General features: G+C 43.2%; 1 protein-coding gene across 1 annotated transcript in view; it reads right to left on the reverse strand.

Annotated features, from left to right (window-relative positions):
• The window catches only part of CLPB (ClpB family mitochondrial disaggregase), a 150758-nt gene that overhangs the window by 51220 nt on the left and 77649 nt on the right, over positions 1-21889 (reverse strand). Inside the window, 1 exon segment of the mRNA XM_079103771.1 lies at positions 12496-12624. Within this exon segment, the coding sequence (XP_078959897.1) occupies positions 12496-12624 (129 nt within the window).

The following is a 21889-nucleotide window of genomic DNA, read 5'->3' on the forward strand; positions in this document are numbered from 1 at the left end:
CGTAATTAAGGACAATAATGAATTAAAGGATTAAGACAGTAAGTATCCATGAGTACATTTTGACAATAGATAGATGGAAAAAAGGGGTTCTTGCTTACCTTAAAATGCCAAGTGCTAACTGATACCTGCATGTTCTTAAAAAGAGTTTTGCAAAAAAAAAAAAAAAAAAAAAAAGTTTTGCCAACAGATTGCTAACTAAGTATTATTGCAAGGAAAGAAGAAATAATACAATGGAGAAACTGGACAATACTTTGATTGGAGTTGGGGTAGGAATAAGACTCTGCTGAAAATTCTTATATTTTGTACTATGTGCAAGTATTAACTATTCAAAAACAGGAATAAGATAAAGCATTTATAAAATCTGAGAATTTGGTAGGCAGAATATGCCCCCTGGAGGTGTTGCCATTTCAATTCCTGGAACCTGTGAATGTTAGGGAGATATGAAGGGGAATCAAGATTGCAGAAAGAATTAAGGTTCCTAATCAGTGTGGTTTTTTTTTTTTTGTTTGTTTTTGTTTTTTGTTTTGTTTTGGTACCAGGGATTTAACCCAAGGGCACATAACCACTAAGCCACATCCCAGCAGCCCTTTTTTTCTTTTTTTTTTTCTTTTCTCTTTCCTTTTCTCTTCTCTTCTCTTCTTTTCTTGAGACAAGGTCTCATTAAGTTACTGAGGGCCTAAGTCGCTGAGGATGGCTTTGAACTTGTGATCCTCCTTCCTCAGCCTCCCAAGCCTCTGGGATTACAGGTGTACGCCACCACACCCAGCACATCAGCTGACTTTGAATAGGGAAGGGTATCCTGGGTTATCCAATGTAGCCACAAGGTCCTTCTAAGTGAAAGCGGAAGGTGGAAGAGTCTGTCAGTGATGGAATGTAATAAAGACTTGACTGACCACTGATGGCTTTAAAGGTGGACAAGGATACAAGACATGAAATGCAGGCAACCTTTAGAAGTCAAACAAATCTCCCAGAGTGTCCAAAAATGAAGGCAACTCTGTCAACACCTTGATTTTAACCAGTGAGACCCATTTCAGACTTCTTATTTCTGAACTGTATGATAATAAATTCGTGTTATTTTAAGCCACTACTGATAATTTGTTATAGCAGCAATAGGCAGGACACATGAGAAAAGTTATAGTGCTTTCCTCTGAAGGGATGTGGAAGCGGGACTTCCTTTCCACTAAATATGCTCTGGCACTCCTTGAAATTATTATCTTGTGTATTTTTTGAGGGGTGGGGGTACCAGGGATTGAACTCAGGGCACTCAACCACGGAGCCACATCCCTAGTCCTATTTTGTATTTTAGAGACGGTCTCACTGAGTTGCTTAAAGCCTTGCCATTGCTGAGGCTGGCTTTGAACTTGTGATTCTCCTGCGTCAGTTTTCCAAGCCACTGGGATTACAGATGTGTGCCACTGTGCCTGGCTATGTTGTATATTTTTAAAGGGAAAAACACCATGGTCATTAAAAAAGCACACAAACAATAAATAACCACTTCAAAAACTTTCTACTGACTACAAAACTAAGTCCTCTGTCTTATACCCAAGGCCCACCACAACCAAGCCTCCTCACCCCATAATCCAACAGGTGGCCAGTTTCCTTCACATCTCTAAATATACATGCAAAGAAGGTTCATTTCTGTTGCTCCTTCACTGAAAAGCTTCCCTCTTTCCCTCTGCTCATTTGAATTCTACCTGTCCTTTTGGGTCTGAGTGCAGTCTCATACATTCCATGAAGCCTTCTACAATGCCAACACTGGTCCTTCCCTTCCTCATTACCCATTGTACTTGTTTATTCTGGTTTTTACTCATGTTTAGTTTAGAGTTCTGTTATCTTCTGTCCTGTGCTGTCCTCAGTGTACCTTGTGTAAAGGCACTTTCACCAAACTATCACTCAAAGGATTCAGTCTAAAGGAAGGGCCTGTTATCTTTTTCTCTTCTGTTCACTATAATGCCTAGTGCCCATTTATAAATTAACTTATTCAACAAATATGTACTGAGCTCCTACCGTGTGTGAAGGATAAGACAAAGTGCTGGGAATATAAGACTTATAGATTCATACTCTGCATCCTGAGTGCTCACTGCACCATGAAATAGAGATACATTAATCAAATAACTATAGAACTACATGCTGTGTTAAGCTTGAAAAAGAATTAAATTCATACGGGATGTTTTGAGACCATATATTAGAGGCACCTAGAATAGGGATGATGGTGGCCAGATAAATTATAAGTACTGAATAAATACAAGTTCTTAGATTTGCAATTAGATAAACCAGAGGGCAAACATTAATTCAGAATCACAACAAATAAAAATGGGAGCTTTGAGACTGCAGTCCAACTTTCTTACTTTACAAATGGGGAAACAGACTCAGTGAGGGAGAAGGACTTGCTCAAGGTTCCATGGTAGTGCCAGATGATGTTCCAGGTCCCTGATGTCCAGTCAGCACTTCCTATCACTCAGGGTTCCATTACTTCAGAAGGAGTCCCTGAAGGGTTTCTTAAGTGGCAAGCTCCCTCCTGCTACCTTTAAAAGAATTCATTTTCAAAATGCTATTCTGGAAGAGTCCATGGTCCATTCCTACCAAGAACATCCCTGCTGTGTTCTTCCCAGGACACAACCAGGCTTCTGTTTAAATGAAGAAAGCACACGAATGCTGGACACAACGCCTTTTGGGAAAGGCACTTTTGTTCTGGACCATCTCTCAGTTGGACCCTCAGGATGGGCCTTTTGCTGGTAGTTTCCAGGTCTTGGCCTTTGATTTGATATTCCTCTTTCTTAAAGTACAGTGTTGCCTTTTCCCTGTCCATTCTGCCCAAAGCATGTTCAATAGAGGGGACACAAGTAGGCAGGAAAAGGGCAGTTGGCCCTGCCTTGGGAAATCTGAGTCATATGCAGCTGTTTACAGCATAGTGCAGGTGAAGGAGAACGTAGGATATAGAACAGACCTGGCCTAGTCAATGCTGACCTCTCCTTCACCCAGGGGATCCTTGGCTTCCAGCTGCCACCATGGCGGTGATGAGCTCATGCCGGATACCAGCCAGGCTCATCTGAAGACTGCTTGGAGCCGATTAAAGCCTTGATGAAATGCGGGTGCCCAGATGGCAGGTGGCTCTGGAGAGCATGGGCTCTGATGACCAGGCTCTCATCTCCAGTTCAACTGTACAGTGACGCCTTTATGTCCACAGGAGCTGGGATACAGAAATACCTTTTCCTGTGGGGTGAGCAAGGACAGCTGCTCATTTTGCACAGGGTGAAGGGTTGAGGGTAGAACTCACAGACACCGAGAGCCCCTGTTAGGTCCAATCTGCCACATGGACTACAATTATAATACTACAGAATATCTCCATTCCTCAAAATGCCCCCAGCTGGACTGCTGGATCCCTTTGGATAACTAATGGCCATCTCTTTTCACAAGATCATCTCAAGCTAAGGGATGGGCTACATCTACATTTCCAGTCTCAACATAAACGCCACTTGCTCAGGAAAGACTCCCCTCACCCCCTTCGAAATAGGTTAGGTTCCTGTTATCTTCTTGCAATACCCTCTACTTTTCCTTAGTAGTACTTATATTATTAGCTAATAACAATTAAGCAAATAATTGTCATTATTTGCCTGAAGTCTCTATTCTGCCAGATTTTAAGCTTAGCAAGGGTGGGGAATACAACCAATATTTGTTAAAATAATAACAGAAAATCAATATAAAGACCAGTCAGGGCAAGAAAGAGTTCACAGGTAAGTTTTTAATAGTATCCTATAAAAGGTCACTTACACATAAGACAGGGGGCTAATTTTATCTACCACACTAGCTGTGGGGACAATCAGGTTCCCCTCACTTTCTGGCCTGCTCTTAGGAGGCAGTCACCCATCCAAGCCAATATTTTATGGTTTTGAGTAGAATGGAGGATTATCTTTTCTTTTTTAACAACTTTACTGATATAATTTACATATGATAAGGTTTACCCATTTAAAGTATGCAATTTAATGATTTTTTTGTATACATACAGTGCCATGAAGCCATCAACACAATCTTTTCTTTTTTTTTGGTACCTGAAACTGAACCCAGGAGTGCTTTACCACTGAGCTACATCCTCAGTTCTTTTTAATTTTTAATTTTGAGACAGAGTCTTGCTAAGTTGCTCAGGCAGGCCGTGAACTTGCCATCCTCTGCCTCAGCCTTCTGGGATTATGGGTGTGTGCCACTGCATCCAGCACCACCACAAAAGTCCAGTTTGAATATTTTCATGATCTCTAAAAGAAACTTTGTGTCCACTGGCAACAATCCCTCCCAACCCTTCCACCAGACAACTGCTAGCATGGATTTTAGCATCTGTGTCTAAACAATAAGAAGAAACCTTTAGCATTCAATCATCTGACATGATCTCTCATTTTAAAGATGAAAGAGTGAAGCCAAAGAGGGCTTGAGATCTCTAGGGGCGAGATGGTGGCAGAGCTGGGGCGGACTGCAGTCCCTGAGGCCTTCAGCCTTTGACTCCTCTGCCATGCAGTATAACTATGCGTGCCCCGGACCATCTACCCCACGGAACTTTATGCTCCTCCAGGGCAGAGGCTATATTCTGCTCATTTGTCTCCCCTCTCTGCCCAGCAGTACCAGAACAGCAGTGATGCTTAACATGAACTAGGGTTCTGTGACCTAGTGCCATTCTGTGAACTCTGCTACCTGTCCTTGATAAGATAAATACGGAAACTGAGAGTATCTGGAAACTTTTATAGTAACTTGTCAGAGTAATTTTATGTCTGTGGAATCTAAGGATAGATATGGGTCTGTATCTTGTATGTCTTTTAAAAATAGCATTTTTTCTAGTAATTCTTTTACATTGTATTTTACAAAAGTATTGGCTCACAACAGACTGCAAATTCAAACACTACCACTACCACCAGCAACAAAAATAAAAGGGTGTTTCATAGAGGCTATGAGAAACACCGCCTCAGAGCAACCCATCCCTCCTCTCTGCTGCTTCTCCTCCCTCTCAGGGTCCTAGAATCCTGCCTGACTCCTCTTCTTCCCCTCACATCTGAAAGGTCGGTTCTCTTGGTCACCCTTCAGGTCTCTTTAGCTCTACAACTTTCCAAGGATAACTCTTAGACTCAAATCTGTTTCAGTCATCCCCAAGAGACTGACAACTCTCAAAACTACATGTTCAACTCAGTCCTTTCTCTCTCCGTTTCAGACCCATTTGTCCAACTGCTGGCTACTCATCTTGACAAGATTATCCCAAGGTTCCACAGTCAATTTACAACCATTTATTAGTCATCTACCTATGCTGGCCGGGTATTTTTGTTTTTCCAAGAGCTGGGCATACAGCAGCAAGTGTACAAAGTTTCTGTGACTACAAGACCTCACTAGTAGTGAGGGAGAGATCAACAAAAAAGATATAAACAAATATAATTATTTTAGAGACTTAAAAGTGCCATGAAGAAGGCAAAAGAGGGTCATATGATAGGGAGTGGCAAGGGGAGTCACTTTTACTAGGTAGTCAGGGAAGGTCTCTTTGAGAAAGGGACACTTGAGTTGAGACCTGAATGATGAGGTGAGGTGGTCATCCCAAGGGGGAGAGAGTTCCAATCTCTGGGAAAGTCAGGTGCAAAAGTCCCAAAATAGGAAAAGCTTGGTATGTCTGAGGGACAATGAAGTGCTGGAGAAGAGTGACTAGGTGGGAGGAGGATAGAGATGAGAGTATAGAGGTCTAGGGCCTTCTGGGCTCTGGTAAGGAAGCTGCATTTCATTGTGGTTTCAATGGCAAGTCAAAGGAGGTTTTTAAGGAGGAAAATGACATGATTTATGTTTCATAAAGATCACTTTGGCTATTATTTGGAGGATAGAGAGGAACAAGAGTAGAAATGTGTGAGAATGGTCAGGAAGCTGTGGTGATAGTCCAGGAGATGATAGTAGCCTGAACTAGAGTTAAAGCAATGGAAATGGCAAAAACAGGGTTAAAGATGTATTTAAGAGGGACAACTGACAGGACTTACTAAAGAACTTGAAACAGAGGGTAAGAGAAAAAAAACAAAAAACAAACAAAAAAAAAAACACCTTAAGGATGACTCTGAGATTTTGGGCCTGAAAAACTAAGTTGATGATGGTATCGTTTGGACCAGGAAAGAATAAGAGCTGGGGGAGTGAGTGGATATCAATCATTTGAGGATTTCAGCTATTAGGAGATGCAGAGAAATGAGGTTAGAACTGGAGGCAGATACAGGGTCAAGGAAGTTTTTCGTTTGCTTTGTTTTTTAAGATGGATGAGATTAAGGCATATTTTTATGCTGATGCCACTAGGGAGGGGAAAAGAGATAATGCTGGAGAGGCAGGCTTTTAAGCAGAGGAGCAAAGTCCTTGAGAAAGTAAAAGAGGAGGCAGAGCCTGGGTGCAGGGTTCGGAGCTCTACTCTCAGGTGGACATAGTCTAGTGGACATGACGGTGGGACGAAGATGCAGTTTCCTTCTGACTGCAACCTATTTTATTTAGGAAATATGAGTGAGATGGTTGGGTTGGGAAAGGAGGGGGTATTGGAAATTTGAGGAGAAGGCACAGAAAAATTGTTTAAACCAGAATAAGAAAGTGATTTTGCTCATGAAGTATAGTGTCATGGTTGGCAACACTGTGTTTGAGACTTCAGTAATAAACATGAATGAAGTGAGTCCAGGTAGTATGGTTGTGTGATTTTTCTCCAGCAATATTCAGTTCCTCAGATACAGACATGAATTAAAGAGAAAGAGGTTTAACTAGCATTACCATCTGTCAGGAGGGTAAAAGGAAGGGCAAAAGAAGCAAGGAGGAGTAATGATAACACTGGACCATGAAGTCTTAAGGAGAAGGAGTTAGGAAGTATGACATATAGAAAAGACCAAAAAGTACACAAAGGTACAGTTTGATGAATTTTTACAGGGTGGTCCTACCATATAACTAGATAAAGAAATACCATTACAGTACCTCAGAAGCTCCCCATGCCCTTTCCCAGTCACTACCCACCCCTCTAGAGGTTAATTGCTACCCTGACTTTTTACACCATTGACAAATTTTGTCCATTTTGATCTTTTTTTTCCATTTTGAATTTTAAATGCAGACATATGGCTAAGTACTCCCCTATGTCTGGCTTGGGACCAGAATGGATGGCTTGTGAAAAGCATCCATGTTGCCATATAAAGCAATAAGAGTTCATTCATTCCCGTCACTGTGTATTATTCCATTGTGTGAACATTCCATAATTTATTTATCCATTCAGCAACTGATAAACATTTTGGAAACTTCTAAACATCTTTCACAATAAACATACGGTCTGTACTGTCCTCCTCCAACTGTTATAATTTTCCCTTGGAGGATAAAGCCCAATTTCCTTAGCACAGCTTGCATTAGGTAACTTTCCTTACCATTTCTGCTTTCCATTCTTGCCTCTAGACCCTTCCATCCACATCCTACAAATCCAGCTCTTCTGAACTGCCTGCAGTGTACTGAAATCAACCTCGCACTGCACACCTCTGCCCTTCTCCCTCAGTCACTGGGAAATCTTGTATTTATCCCTCAAGACTCAGTGGGCACACCACTTATATTCTATATCAAACTTTCTCTGCTCTGTCCAGAGATTTAAAAAGTCTTTTCTTTGTGATCTCACAGCACCTTCTATAGATCTCCATTAACACACAGATAACAATTCTTTGTTAAAATGCCCGATTTCTGGGCTGGGGTGGTGGCTCAGTGGTAGGGTGCTCGCCTAGCACATGTGAGGCCCTAGGTTCGATCCTCAGCTCCACATAAAAATAAAATAAAGGCATGTGTCTATCTACAACTAAAAAAATATATATATATTAAAAAAAAAAAAATTCTGATTTCTCACTGAACTATGAGTTCCTTAGGGGCAAAGGCCATGTCTGGATCATGTTTATTTCCCTGGTGCCTAAGGTGGGGCATGTGACAAAAGAGACGCCCAGCAAGTATTTGACTAGAGGTTACGGCAGGACACTAGCCCTGGAAGGGGTCCTTGAGGTCAGCTTCCACAACTTCTCCATTTTACAAGGAGAAGGGTTTGCCTAAAGGAGAAAGATTTCTTGGTGGCAGTCAGAACTTGTAACCCTCAGCCCAGTGTTCATTCCCATTCTCTACAGAGTGTGAGGTTTCAACAGAGGACAGCTTGAGGCAAAGAAAGTTGACAGCTTAACATCTGGCAGTGTGGACAGATGGATAGACAGTGAAGTGGAACAAGAAACAGGACTCTAAGCTTTGGGTCCTGACAACAAGTTAACAAGCTTTTAAAGGGAGGGTGTCAGCACTTGGAAAGACTCTGTGTAAGGCAGCTGGTGGGAAACTGAAGGACTCAATTAAGTACCCCAGCAGGGTACTTAACACTGACAACTGAGCCATGCACTCAAGAGAAATGGGTCAGAAGGAGCCATGTGGAAGCCAGAGAGAAAAGAGGAAAAAAAGGAATCTCACGAAAATGGAAGGGAGACCAGTGGCATCACCCCCATTTTCAGATGAGGAAAAAAAACTTCACAGTGGTCAGTACCTTGCCTAGGTCACACAGCTACCAAGTGGCAGAGCTGGTACTCAGATCCTGAGCCAAGAGATTGTTACACTCTTTCCTTGTAGTCTTTCTCATCTGAGGTTTCTGCTTTGAACCACATTTGGAAAATTATGAGTAGTGATTTTCTGAATTGTCCCAAGTGGTATATAACTAGTACCATTTTAGATGCCTGGGAGAGAAGTTAATTCCTTGTGTACGACTGATGCCTGAGAGCACTGGGACTCAATTATGAGAAGGAACCCTGGTCAAGAAAGGCTGTCAAGATAAAAGACGGATCTGCCAGTGGGATCACATCCCTGAGAGGAAATGGTTGTTGATACACCTTAACAAACTTGGAAATACTGGGTTGAATCACTTCCAGGGGCTTGGGTAGGAGGTGCAGCCACCTCTGATTACTCCTCCTTCCAGGCACCCTGTGTCTCTCCTTCCCTCTCCCTCCCTCTGTTCCTGCATTTGCATTCAAGTGCTAAAGCAGAGCCTTCCCTCTCATAAGCCATCAACACAGGCAGACAGAAGCAGTGACTTCACAGAGGAAAACACAGGGGCCTGTATACTTACTTTTCTATGGAGGGTGGAGGAAGAAGAGGGGCACTGGTCAATCAAAACCCTTCAAGAGAACTCTGGCAAATTCCTGATAAGGCTTAAGTACCCTCTCCTCTGGGAAACTTTTTGTAACTGACTCCACCTCCCTACTCACCAGACTGAAGTAGGCGTTTCCTCTTCTATGTCCCCATAGCCCTTTGTCCAGCTTCCTGCCAGACTACCTTCTCCCTTTTAATGGCCTCTTTCTACATCTGTCTCTGACAGTTCGTGAGTGTTTCAGGGTCAACAACAGTTTGCTTGATCCATCTTGGGATGCCCTGAGGTCCAGGATCTCAGAGATGGCAAGTGGCTTGTTCAGTGTCACATAACAATTCCAATTTAAAGCCTGCTCTGCCTGACTCCAAAGTCTGTGACCTTTTCACTATCTTACAAGCCCCCCCCCCCCCCGCCCCGCCTGAAGATGAAGTGACCTGAGCAGTCTGCTAGAGTAAGTTCAGAGGGGGAAGTAGCAGAATAGGTCACACCACTAGGAAAGGCTTCCTGAGTGAGGGAGGACCTGAAGCCTAAGGATTCAGATGAGAAGAGGGAACACAACACACTTTAGTCAGGGTGGGAAGGTTACACACTGAGACAGAATTAAGAGGAATGGAATTATAGCTGCCAGGATGATTGTGATTTCTATATCTAAGTCATAATGACAACTACCTATCAGAGAGCACCTCCCATGTGCTGGTCAGGGGTTTTTGTAGATGTTATTAATTTTCACATTATTACTGTAAATAGAAGGCATTTTACATATAAGAAAACCGAGACTTAAGAGAGTTAAGGCAGCATGTCCTAGGCAATCCATCTGGGAGGTGGGGAGCTGGATTCAAACCCAGGTTGGCCTGACTCTGAAACCTGAGGTACACTTTCAGTTACTCCATGCTGCCTCCTAATGGGCTGGAGGGCATCTACATTATCAGCCTGATGCTGCTGCCTGAGTCTCTTTCCAGGTCAAATGGGGACTTCTGGTCAGTCAGCAAGAGCAGTTGCCCTTCTAGTTCTAACCCTCTAAGATCTGGGGAACCCAGATCCCTGTGGACTAAGCAATTTGCAGAGGGGTCTGTGTAGGCCCCGTGAGCACAGCTGGCCCCTTATCTAGGCCTGCCTTGGATCTTACAGAGAGAACTCCCTGCATGTTGCTGCAGCAAAGCAGGTTAAGAAAGCTGATGGGCAGGAAGGCAGAGCTTTTGCAGAAGGTCAGCCGAGGTCAAAAGACTTTGGAAATGTTACTGGCAATAGCCCCTAGGACAAGACAGCAGGATCCTGCCTCTCGGTTGGCTGCTCACACACACAGGCAGACCAAGGGAGTTCAAGGAGGGGAGGCCAGAAGTTGGCAGGCCTGCAGGCCCTGAGCAACCAGGACTTGTTCAGGTCTGGGGGGGAGAAATAAGTGGGTTAATGGTTTTGGCCCTTGAGGCTGGGAGGCTAGGAACGGGGTATAAACAGATGCTGGCTAACAAGGCAGGTGGGAGAGATGTAAAGGTGGGGGGGGGGGTGTCAGGGCATCTGTTCCAAGTCACCAGGCAGGAACCATGCCCCTGGAACAGCTCAAAGGACTAGCCTTGGCCTGGGGGTGTTGAGGGTGGAGAGAGTTTCATAAAAGGCCCTCGCCTCCTCATTTCAAAGGTGTTCGATCTGGAAGGCAAGTGTGGGGGGCTCCTTGTAGAGTGAACTTTCTGTCCATTTGGGGGTTGGAGGAAGTGGGGATATAAGCCCAAAGACAATGACTGGGAATATTGACTGATCTTAAGGCACAGTAGAGAGAACCCTGAGGTGCATGCTCCAATTCTTAGCTACAAATGTCTTATCAGAGAGTTTTTCAAAGGACAAAGTAAGAAGCATCCTGCTTAGGGACATTTTCTAAGCCTCTGCTTCCAAGAGCAGTGAGTCCTTGTCCTGAAAATATCAGACATCCCAGGTACAGTCACCACATCCAGGAGCATCTCAGCCATTCGCAGTTACATGCCTCAAACCAAGGCACATTCTGGGGTAGGTACCTTAGAGGTCAGGGTAAGGGGCTAGGTCTGGGTGTGAAGCCAGAGTGGCCTTGGCTGAATGGAGGTGGCAAGACTGGGGATTCGTGGAAAGTTCCCCAAATGCAAGGACATTACAAGGGCTGGATGATGATCTGGGGATACTGAGCCTGGCAGGCAGAGTTGAAAGGACCTTCTGTGAAGGTTGATTTTTGAAAAAGTTAAGAGGTGGCAGGAAACAGTTGGCAAAAGTTACAAAGAAGATCTCAACCAGTCAGAGCTGAAGTCAAATGGAATGGACAGCCCAGGAAAGAAGCAAGATCCCATAGTCCCTCATAGAACCCAAGGGAATGTCAGCCATTCAGCTTTTGGAGGGGTTTCTCCTGGGATGGAAGAGGGGAAACCAGAGTGGCCTAGGGGACCTCAAAGGTCCCTTCCAGCTCTCAGATTCCAAGTAGAATAATCCTTGAGACAAGTTGGACCCTAGGGTACAGCCTCAGGAATGCATCCCTGGCCCTCGGGAAGTGGCAGGGGGTGTGTGAACAGGTGCCCCATGCCAAGTACTCATTCAGGGGCCTGGGCCCCATACGTGCTGGCAAGATACTTCTAGAGGCTGGACTAGGATAAAGGGAAGCAGGAGAAAAAGTAACTTCTTGAGAGGCATCTGGCAGGTAACTCTACCAGACTTGGATAAACTAGCCCAGCCTGAGTCTAGGGATGACAACACTGCTCCTCCAATTAAACTAATGTTCTCAAAAGGGAGTGTATCCACCATTCAACAAGTACTTACTGAGTACTTACTATACACCAAGTACTATGCTAGGTATTGGGGGCACTTAAACAAGTCAGCCATAGTTCCTGCCTGCAGGGAGTGCAGAGTCAGGGAGAAATTAGGGAGAAGGCTACTGACCAAATGAAAACAATTTCAGACAGTGATGAGTGGATGGAAAAGAGTAGGGTAACATGACTCAGAGTAATGGAAGGGCCCAAATGAGACCAGGGTCGGGGTGGGATCAAGGAGGACAATTGTGTGACCAGGTTAACAGAGATTTAAATGGACCTTCCCTTGTTTCCCTGGCCTTGCTCTGGAGGTTATGGGGGAAGGAAGAACACTCAAGGGGAAAGCAACAATCAAGAAAACTCTCAGTTTATGCAGACAGACAGGGTGGCATGGAGCATTACACACATGTGGGCAAAGAACACACAAAAGTCACAGAAGGGCAAATCACACATGTACTTGGTCACTCTAAGGAAGTACCTCCACTCTTGAGGCATTTCTTGGTCAGGAAGAGTAACAGGGGTGCTGGGGAAATGTGGTATTTCTCGAGGGGAGGGCCTGACAAGGACTCTCTCTCCTGCCAACCACAGCTTGCCCCTCCTCCACCATGCTCTTACCTCCATCAAGCAGTTCCTTGACAGTGCGGTAGTCATCTGCAAGGACAGCGTAGTGCAGGGCTGTGCAGCCCTTGAAGCTGGCACGGTTGTTCAGTCGGTTGTTGAAGTCATCTTCTCGTGTGACCAGGACTGTGGGGATAGCAACATAAACCCTTCCATTAGCAACAAATGCTTGAGTCACCACTTTAATCTCCTGTCTAATCATTCACTCACTCACTCTACCTACTTACTAAACATTAAACAGCACCTGCACTACATGCCTGGTCATCTATGCTGGGTAAGAAGAGATAAAACAGAGGCTGGTTAGTTCCACAAATGTTTACTGACATCTAATACATGTTAGGATAAATCTTGGGGACAAGAAATGAATCAGCTATGGTCCCTGACTTAATCTGATGAAGGAGGCAGACAATGAATAGAAGTTGAGAGTACTATTTGAGATAAATGCTATGTTAGAGGTATAATGGGATGATATAGAAAGCCAGGGGAAGTAAGTTCAGCTTGGGCACGAAGAGAGGAGCCCAGAAGATGGAGTCTAGAAGGATGAGGAGGAGCTATCCACCTGTAAAAGAAGGCTGATGTAGGGCACAGGGGCTATTCTTAGTAGAAGAGCAACGAATCTGTTCTGTTTACAATCTGGCAAGTAATTTTAATTTAAAACTTAATTTACAAGAACAAGCAACAATTTGAAACCATAGAAAAGTACAAAGAAGAAAAGGGATCAATATTTCAGAAACTTGAGAAAGTACCTTTAATATTTTGCATATGTCTTTCCAAATTTTATACTATATGTATGTGCATATCCCCTTCAAAATGGAAATTTACTGTATATGCAATTTTTAATCTGATTTTTTACCCTTAATACTGCAAACTGAGGACTGAACACAGGCCCTAGCACATGCTAGGTAAGTGCTCTACCACTAAGTTACATCTGCAGCCCTTTTTATTTTATTTTGAGACAGGTTCTTACTAAGTTGTCTAGGCTGGCTTCAAACTTGGAATTCTCCTGCCTCGGCTTCTCAAGTAGCTGAGATTTCAGGCAAGTGCCACCATGTCCGGTGACCTGTAAACATTTTTGCAAGATAGAAAGAATAAGCATTTTGTGTGATCAAAGAATCAAAAGCCCCTAGGATCACTCGAATGCTAAAATTCCTGAGCCTCTCTCAGTTGATAGAATACAACCTAAAACCAGTTTCATCACTTTGAAGAGGTTAGTCCCCGTCACCCAGAATGTCCTGGTTTATGTCTGTTGTCCTGGACAGTTCTAGTCCAGACAATGGATTAAAAGGTTACCCTATCTCTGGGGTCCTTCCTTGGGAAATGAGGCCCCACAGGGCTCTACTTGTCCTGTATGAGTGATGGGGCTTCTCTCTGCCTAATGTAAAACTCTCCAGGTTACTGTCTTGTGCTCCCCTGGAATTGAATTTGTTGGGGGCGGAATCTGGGTCCTGCCTCCCATACCACTTCTTCATGACATATGGCTGCAATGAGAGGCTCCTCTCACTTCTCATGTGATAAAGGGGTATAGAGGTGACCTTGCATAGGCAATCAAAAGCACCAGATAAAATTCCAAAAATATTCATCTCTGAGTGCTCTTGGAATGAAGTCTATGCATTTCCCCTATTTAAAGTTCCAAAGACTCTTCCTAACACTAACTGATTTCATTTATTGACCTTCTACTCTGTGCCAGGCCTGGTAACATCACACAAACTTATCTATTTCTCACAACTGCCTAACATAGTAGGTGTCATTATTCCCATTTTATAGATGAGGAATTGAAGCTCAGAGGTTGCACACACCTGCATTCCAGCTATTTGGGAAGATGAGGCAGGAATTTGAGGACAGCTTGGGCAACATACACACACACACACACACACACACACACACACACACACAAAGAAGCAGGGGAAGAGTGAGGATCTGAACTCACATCTGAGTCCTTACTCTTTCTTTCCATCATATTATGCTGTCACCCTCATTTGCCAAATGGAGGGAGCCCAGAGCCCACAGAAAGCAATAGATCCTGGATGTTCTGGTTCCAGCCTTGGCTCTTACTCCCTTTTCTTTACTACTCCAACAAAGATGTAGTACTCTCTCTGCAGACCTGACCTTACCAGGAAATGGCCTGGGGGTTGTAGCCAACACCTCAAGAGGCTAGCCTGGGTGGAAGCACTTTGAATGTTTGGCCAGAATGAAGTTGGAGGAGCCTGAGCTGGAGACCAGATCACTCTCTCTGTGGTATACAGAATCAATGGTCAACCTGTTTTTCACTCCAGACAGGGGCTCTCCAAGTTGCTAACCTCTCACTTCTACCCCTGGGTGTTAAATGACCTTTCCAGAGCAGGAAGAACAGGAAGTAAGAAATTCTCTGAGCAGCTAACATACAAGTTCTATGTGCAATGGCATCTACACTTTCACCATAAGAGCCCTTTAGGAACTCAATCAGAGATTACTAACTCCTAGTCACACATAGTTTTTATCAAATCATGCTAGGTGATCTTGTTTCTAGCCCACTGCAGATCAGAAGGAAATAAGAAGGCTGGGGAGGACACTTTAGAATCAAGCAGATTGATTACAATCAAGCACTGGCCAGGCAGGGAGAGAAAAAAAACAGGACAATGAAAAAGCTGCAAAAGGAATTCAGAGCACAGCACCTCTAAAAGGCCCTAAGGGCATCACTGAACTGCCGCGTAGGACATTAACTGCGGGATATAATGATGAACCTGAGGAAAAGTGATAGTTGGCTCAAGAAGCAAGAAGGGTGTCATCCATTTTACAAAGAAAACCCATCATTCATTCAACAACAACGTTTAATGAGCACCAGTGCATGGTGGTAGTTTCTGGAGATAGAAGAAGAATAACACATAGTTCTTGACTTTAGGAAGTTAACTGCCTAATTCAAGAATCAGACCACTGAGCAGATTTAACAACATCTCACAAGTGCAATGATAGAGCTATAAAAGGATGCTCACCAAAAAAAGTAAACCACCTCAAGTAATACGCTGGAGCGTGCTTTGGTTTAAATGTCAGCTGAGTACCAGTGTCAGTCCAGCTAATAAGTAATATTCATGAAAAGGATTCTTGCTCACTTCTGTGATATCATCTTTCACCATTTCCTTCCTAATGTTCTTTCTTCCTTCTGAGTTTATTTGTTCTGACACTGGAGATTGAATCCAGGGGTGCTTAACCACTGAGCCATATCCCCAGCCCTTATTTTTTATATTTTATTTAGAGATAAGTTGCTTAGGGCCTCGCTAAGTTGCTGAGGCTGGTTTTGAACTTGCCATCCTCCTGCCTCAGCCTCCCAAGCTACTGGCATTACAGGCATATGCCACCACACTCGGTTTGCCTCTGAGTTTTTTAAAAAACACTATTCTACCACCTGGAACATCATCCCATCCCCAAACTTTCAGTTGGTTAGCTCTAATTCATTTTCAGATTTCTAATTACAAGTCACTTCCCCCAGGGATTCCTCCTAAGTTTGAGGTAGTTACTGCTCCTAAGAGCTTCTCCAGTGCTGCAGGCATCTCCCAATGACAGCATTTATTACACTCTGCTGCAACCACTTGCTTATGTGACTGTTTCCCTGCTACACCAAAAGTCCAATGAGGACAGGCAGTGTGACCTATCTTTTTGACAGCTGTGCCCTAGAGCCCAGCACAGTGTCTGGCCATAAATATGTGTTTGACAAATACTGGCTGGACCAACAAATAAACACAAGTTGAGTGTCCCTAATTTGGAAACCAGAAATCTAAAATGCTCTAAAATCTAAGATGTTTTGTGTGCCAACATGGTGCTCATAAAATATCTAATATGGAACATTCAGATTTCAGATGTTTGAATTAGGGATGCTCAACCAGTGAAATCTAGTTCCAAAATCTGAAACATTCTGGTCCTAAGCATTTTGGATAAGGGATAGTAATTCCTATATAACATATATAGACAATAAGTACATTATTTTTGTTTTTGGAAAACCTAATAAGACCAGCCCACAAGTATTACTGGCGGCTAATTAAGTGAGCTCTAGAGCCAGACCCCTTGTGTCTAAATCCCCAGTTCTTAATTTACTGACTATGTGATCTTTTACAACTTATCTAACTTCTCTATGCCAGTTCCTTTATCTATAAATGGAGAGAATATTAGTAACATATTCACTGGGAATTGTAAGGATTAATAGACACTGAATGAAGGGATCTGGTACGGGTGTCTGACATAAAGTACTTCTCAACGAATGTTAGCTATTATTCTGTCTAGTCTGGACTTCCCAAAGCATATGAAGGTATGTTTTTTTTTTGTGTGTGTGTGTGTGTGGGGAAACCCAAAGGTTTCATTTGGAAATCCTGTATATACTCTTCCTTGAGAAAGGCACAGGAAGCATGAGAATGTAGGTCTGAGGTATAACCCCTGTTTTTCATTTGGTGTTTGGTCCGCAGTTTCTTGTTTGCTGACTTTTCATCAAAACCCTTGTTAAAATTCTGCAGTACTGGTGTTCTAAGAACACTCTTGGTACTGAAAAGTGCATTATAATCTGTAAAGCAGTTTCATTTCCTTTTTTATTTCAGAAAAACTGTGTGAAGTGTTGAGTTTATGCTACCATTTTATACAGGATACTGAAGTTCAGAAGGATGAGAAAATGGTAGAGGCTCATTTTATGCTCTTAGCATTAAGCTCTTCCTTACCTTGTCCAACATTAGAAGCCCCATCCTAGATACTAACTAGCTGAGACTCTTTCTTGTTAGATCTTATACTCTTCTCAAGGCACAAAAGGTGGCTTTAGGTAGGAAGCGGGTGGGGGAGAGGAGCAGCATGCCCTCAAATGCACACTTACCCCACCCTCACTGAGGAAGAGAAAGCAAACCCACAGAAGCTCAAGGGATTCATCCAAGTCTGTCCCAGCAGCTGGCCACCAAGGTAGTCTTCTGAGGCCCATGTTTACAGCTGGTCCTCAGTCAGTGAACCATTCCCTTCCCAACAAAGACATCTACCAGCCTGTCTCCAGCACAGGGGGAGACAGGCTCAGATTCCTGCCTTCCTTCTCAGCCTGCTATTTCTAACTCTTTAGGCATCCTATACCCCTCTGACCACAGGAGGAGTGACAGGTATTACTCTGCCTTCTTCTTCCCCCGACCTCTATCTTTGGTGTTCAGAAGGCTATGCCCAGGTGTTGCGGCCAGGGTCATTATGGGAGCTTGTTACAAGTCTATGTCGATGTATTCTCCTGGCCTCACCAGAGCTAAGGAGTCAGCAGAGGTGGACAGGAGTCTCTGACACCCTTCATAAAGCCCCGGATACTCCCCAGCATCTTCAAACCATACAAAAAACCAGTACTTCCCATGATAAGAAATAGTCTTTATAAAGTAAAATTGTCCTATAGTCTGAATCTTAGCTCTGTCATTTATTATGTTCTTCTATCTGTAAAATGGACGTGATGAGAAATCATTTTAGGAAAACTGAATGAACATTATGAGAAATCTGATAACAAGTTTTTAAAAAACATTACTATAAACATTTATTAATACTTCTTTCTCCCTTGGATTAGGCACTAGGGACAGAGGAATGAACCAGTCATGGTACCTGCAACCTCACATTACTAAGTATATTGGGGGAGATTTTGAAAAAAGGTGAAAGAGGCAAGGTGAGTGGTCTCCAGATAACAAAACTTTAATTTATTGCTCACTTTGTAGGGGCAAGGCAAGTTGAGCTACAAGTCCCTCTTTCCCTCAGGCTCAGTCTCTGATGTTATGGAGTGTCCAGCAGTGCCCTTCCCTTCAAAGGTATGACCACGTTTCCATGAGAGGGAACCTTTCTGAGTAGTAAGATGAATAACCCTTACATTTGTACAGCATTTTATAGCTTATAAAACACTTCAAAGTGCGCATTCCCTCACCCTCATGACAACCCAGGCAGAGAGGTCAAGTATTATTATCTTTATTGAACAGATGAGGAAACAGAGGCTTAAAGGGGTTGGGTGGCCTGCCTCACTCACACTGTTAGCAGTGATGAATTCAGACTAGGCACAAGCCTGCCTGGACTCTGATCCATCTTCCACACTGCACAGCTTTTCAGCCAATCCCCCATGGGTTCAAGCCTTGCACAACTCAGGGCCAGCTCAGGGTCTTCTAGGTGAAATGATCAAGTCTCCAGGAAGAAGCCTCTGGAATCTCAGCTTCCTCCCACCTGAGGATCTGAGCCTTTAGGCAAAGAAGGATGTAGCTGAGGTTCATTAGCACTTAAGATAGAATCAGAGCACCTGTCCCTCCTGCCACTGCTTGGGAGTACAACTGCAGTGTGTGTGGAGGGAGAGTTGTAATGTTGTCTGAATCCAGAGGGACCTGGGATTCCTACTTGAATGAATGTATTGTCTCATCATTTTCATCCTTCCCACCACCATTCAAACCAGGAAGTGTGTGGAGCTTCACCATAAAGTGTGTGTATACATTATATATTATATATCTCAATTAATTTTCTTTTGGGAATTCTACTACTACTAAAGAGAAACAGGGCCTTCTCATGGCAAGTGTTTTTTTTTTTTAATTTTAATTTTTAAAATTAAAATTTTAAATTAGTTATACATGACAGCAGAATGCATTTTGATTCACTGCACACGAATGGAGCACGATATTCATTGCTCTGGTTGTACATGATATAGAGTTCATACCATTTGTGCGATCATACAAGTACCTAGGTTAATGATGTCAATCTCATTCCACCATCCTTCCCATATCATGCCCCTTTCCCTTCCCTCACTACCCTCTGCCCAATCGAAAGTTTCCATTCGCGCCCTGCTCCCCATTATGGATCAGTATCCACATATCAGCGAAACATTTGGCCTTTGGTTTTTTGGGATTGGCTTATTTCACTTAGCATGATATTCTCCAATCCACCCATTTACTTGCAAATGCCATAACTTTATTCTCCTTCAAGGATGAGTAATATTCCATTGTGTATATATACACAATAGTTTCTTTTCTTTTTTTTTTTTTTTTTTTGCGGTGCTGGGGATCGAACCCAGGGCATTGTGCTTGCAAGGCAGGCACTCTACCGACTGAGCTATCTCCCCAGCCTATACCATAGTTTCTTGATCCATTCATCTACCGAGGGGCATCTAGGTTGGTTCCATAGCTTAGCTCTTGTGAACTGAGCTGCTATAAACAATGATGTAGCTGCATCACTGTAGTATGCAGATTTGAAGTCTTCCGGGTATGGCAAGTTGTTTTTAATCAATTGCTTCATTAAATCCCCACTGCAACCTGAGTAACAGCCATCCTGCTGCCCCTCAACCTCAGTGGGAGTGGCCAGTTCTGCCTCTCACACTGGGGATTCTTCGTGCTGGGTCAACAGGAGACTGTCCCTGGAGATGGCAATACCCTTCTCTTCCTTCCACAGCCTAGAAGGCTCTTCTCCCTCTCCAAATCCTGCCTGCTCTTTAAAACCTTTTTGCCCACATCCTGGCCAGCATTTATTATCATTTGTAGTCTTGATAGTTGCCATTCTGACTGAAGTGAGATGAAATCTTAGTATAGTTTTTTTTTTTGTTTTTTTTTGGTGGTGGTGCTGGGGAATCGAACCCTGGGTCTTATGCATGCTAGGCAAGCACTCTACCAACTGAGCTATATCCCCAGCCCCCTTAGTGTAGTTTTGATTTGTATTTCCCTAGTTGCTAGAGATGTTGAAAACTTTTTCATATTTTTATTGGCCATTTGTGTTTCTTCTTTTGAGATATGTCTGTTTAAGTTCTTATGCCCATTATTAATTGGATTGTTTGTTTTTATTTTGGTGTTAAAACTTTTTGAGATCTTTATATATTCTGGATATTAATCCCCTGGCAGAGGAGTAGGGAAAAAAACAAATAACAAATAAACAACAACAAAAAACCCAACCAAGTTTTCCTCTCCCAGGAAGTCCCTATCCTCCCAGCTGTTCTGAATGTCTGTACTGTTGATTGATTTTATGTCACCACTTAGCAGTTAATTATTTATTGTCTTACAATTCTACCTATAATACTTTCTTATGTTAGATTTTTCCCCTCTGTTCTGACTTTCCAGTTACATCCTAGGCTCCTTAGTGGTAACAGTAACTAGGTTCACAACATTTTCTGTACTACATACAGCATCACTTCAGTATTTCATGCAGCTTTAGCAATGAACTCACATGAGTCTTCATCCATACACCTACCATGAGCAACCTAACACTGAGCTCCTACAGTGTAGTTAGTGCTGATATAGACCATACATCTGATGGGAGCAAAGATGGGTACATGTAATGTTGCCAGGAGAGGAGTCACCCAGAAGAATCATCCTGAGGATGAAGAGAAGCTTGCCAGGTAAATTGGGGAAATAGGTATATGGGGAGAGGAAGTGACATTTGCAAAGGCCAAAGAGTAAAAACTGCATCACTTGTCTATTCAAGAAACAGAGGGGCTGGGATTGTAGCTCAGTGGTGGAGTGCTTGCCTAGCATGTGTGAGGCACTGGGTTCTATTCTCAGCACCGCATATAAATAAGTAAAAATAAAGGTCCATTGATAACTAAAAAAATTAATTAAAAAAAAAAAAAAACAAACAAACCTGGGAGTCCCTCAGTGAACCTGGAATACCAAGTTAAGGACAGTGAAGCTGTGGGCAGAGATGAGGTTGTCCAGGCAGGTAGTGCCTCGATCCTGATAAGTCTATCCTGTTAGGATAATAACAGCTATAGACATGGTTTTTGTTAATGACCTAGCAATTCAGGATCAGAAAGTACAAGAGACCAAGAGATAAGAGAATTGAGTTCAGGACTGGACCTTTTACATCACTAACCTGATATGTGGCTCAATCCCTGTGTGCCCAAAAGCTCCTCATATTTAAAGTAGAAAAATGTTTCTTAAAAGTGGTTCTCAGGCATTAGTGGGGACAGAATCACCTGGGTAATTGGTTCAAATATGTCAACTGTTGGGTCCCTGTTCTAGCCATCTAGAGTCAAAAGGCAGGGCCCGGGAATGTACATTTAAAAAGCCTACCATGGAGCTCCTGAGATTAGTCAGAGAACCAGTAGCCTAGATGATCTCAGAAACACTCAAGCCTAGCCAAACCTACCCTGCGAGGTCCTGCTCCAGGGAAGCCAAGGACCTCTGAGCAACAGAATGTTCTCTACAAACCCCATGTTTAGAATACCTCACTAATACCACTCCTCTCAAAAATCCCAGTTGTAATTAAGCCCTACACCACATACTGCAGTCTGTCCCCTTATTCATCCACAACTTTAAGTACTTTCCACGGTCTGGACTATGGGGATAGAGAATGGGTTCTCCCCTCAAGAGCTTAAACAATATAAAAAAGATTCTGTCTTCTAAAAGTAAAGAATTCATTGTTGTGAGCCTGAGAGACCTGGATCCTAATCCTAATTCTTCCTCTGGAA

Source organism: Sciurus vulgaris, assembly GCF_902686455.1.
Source record: "Sciurus vulgaris genome assembly, chromosome: 11".
NCBI classification, from domain to species: domain Eukaryota; kingdom Metazoa; phylum Chordata; class Mammalia; order Rodentia; family Sciuridae; genus Sciurus; species Sciurus vulgaris.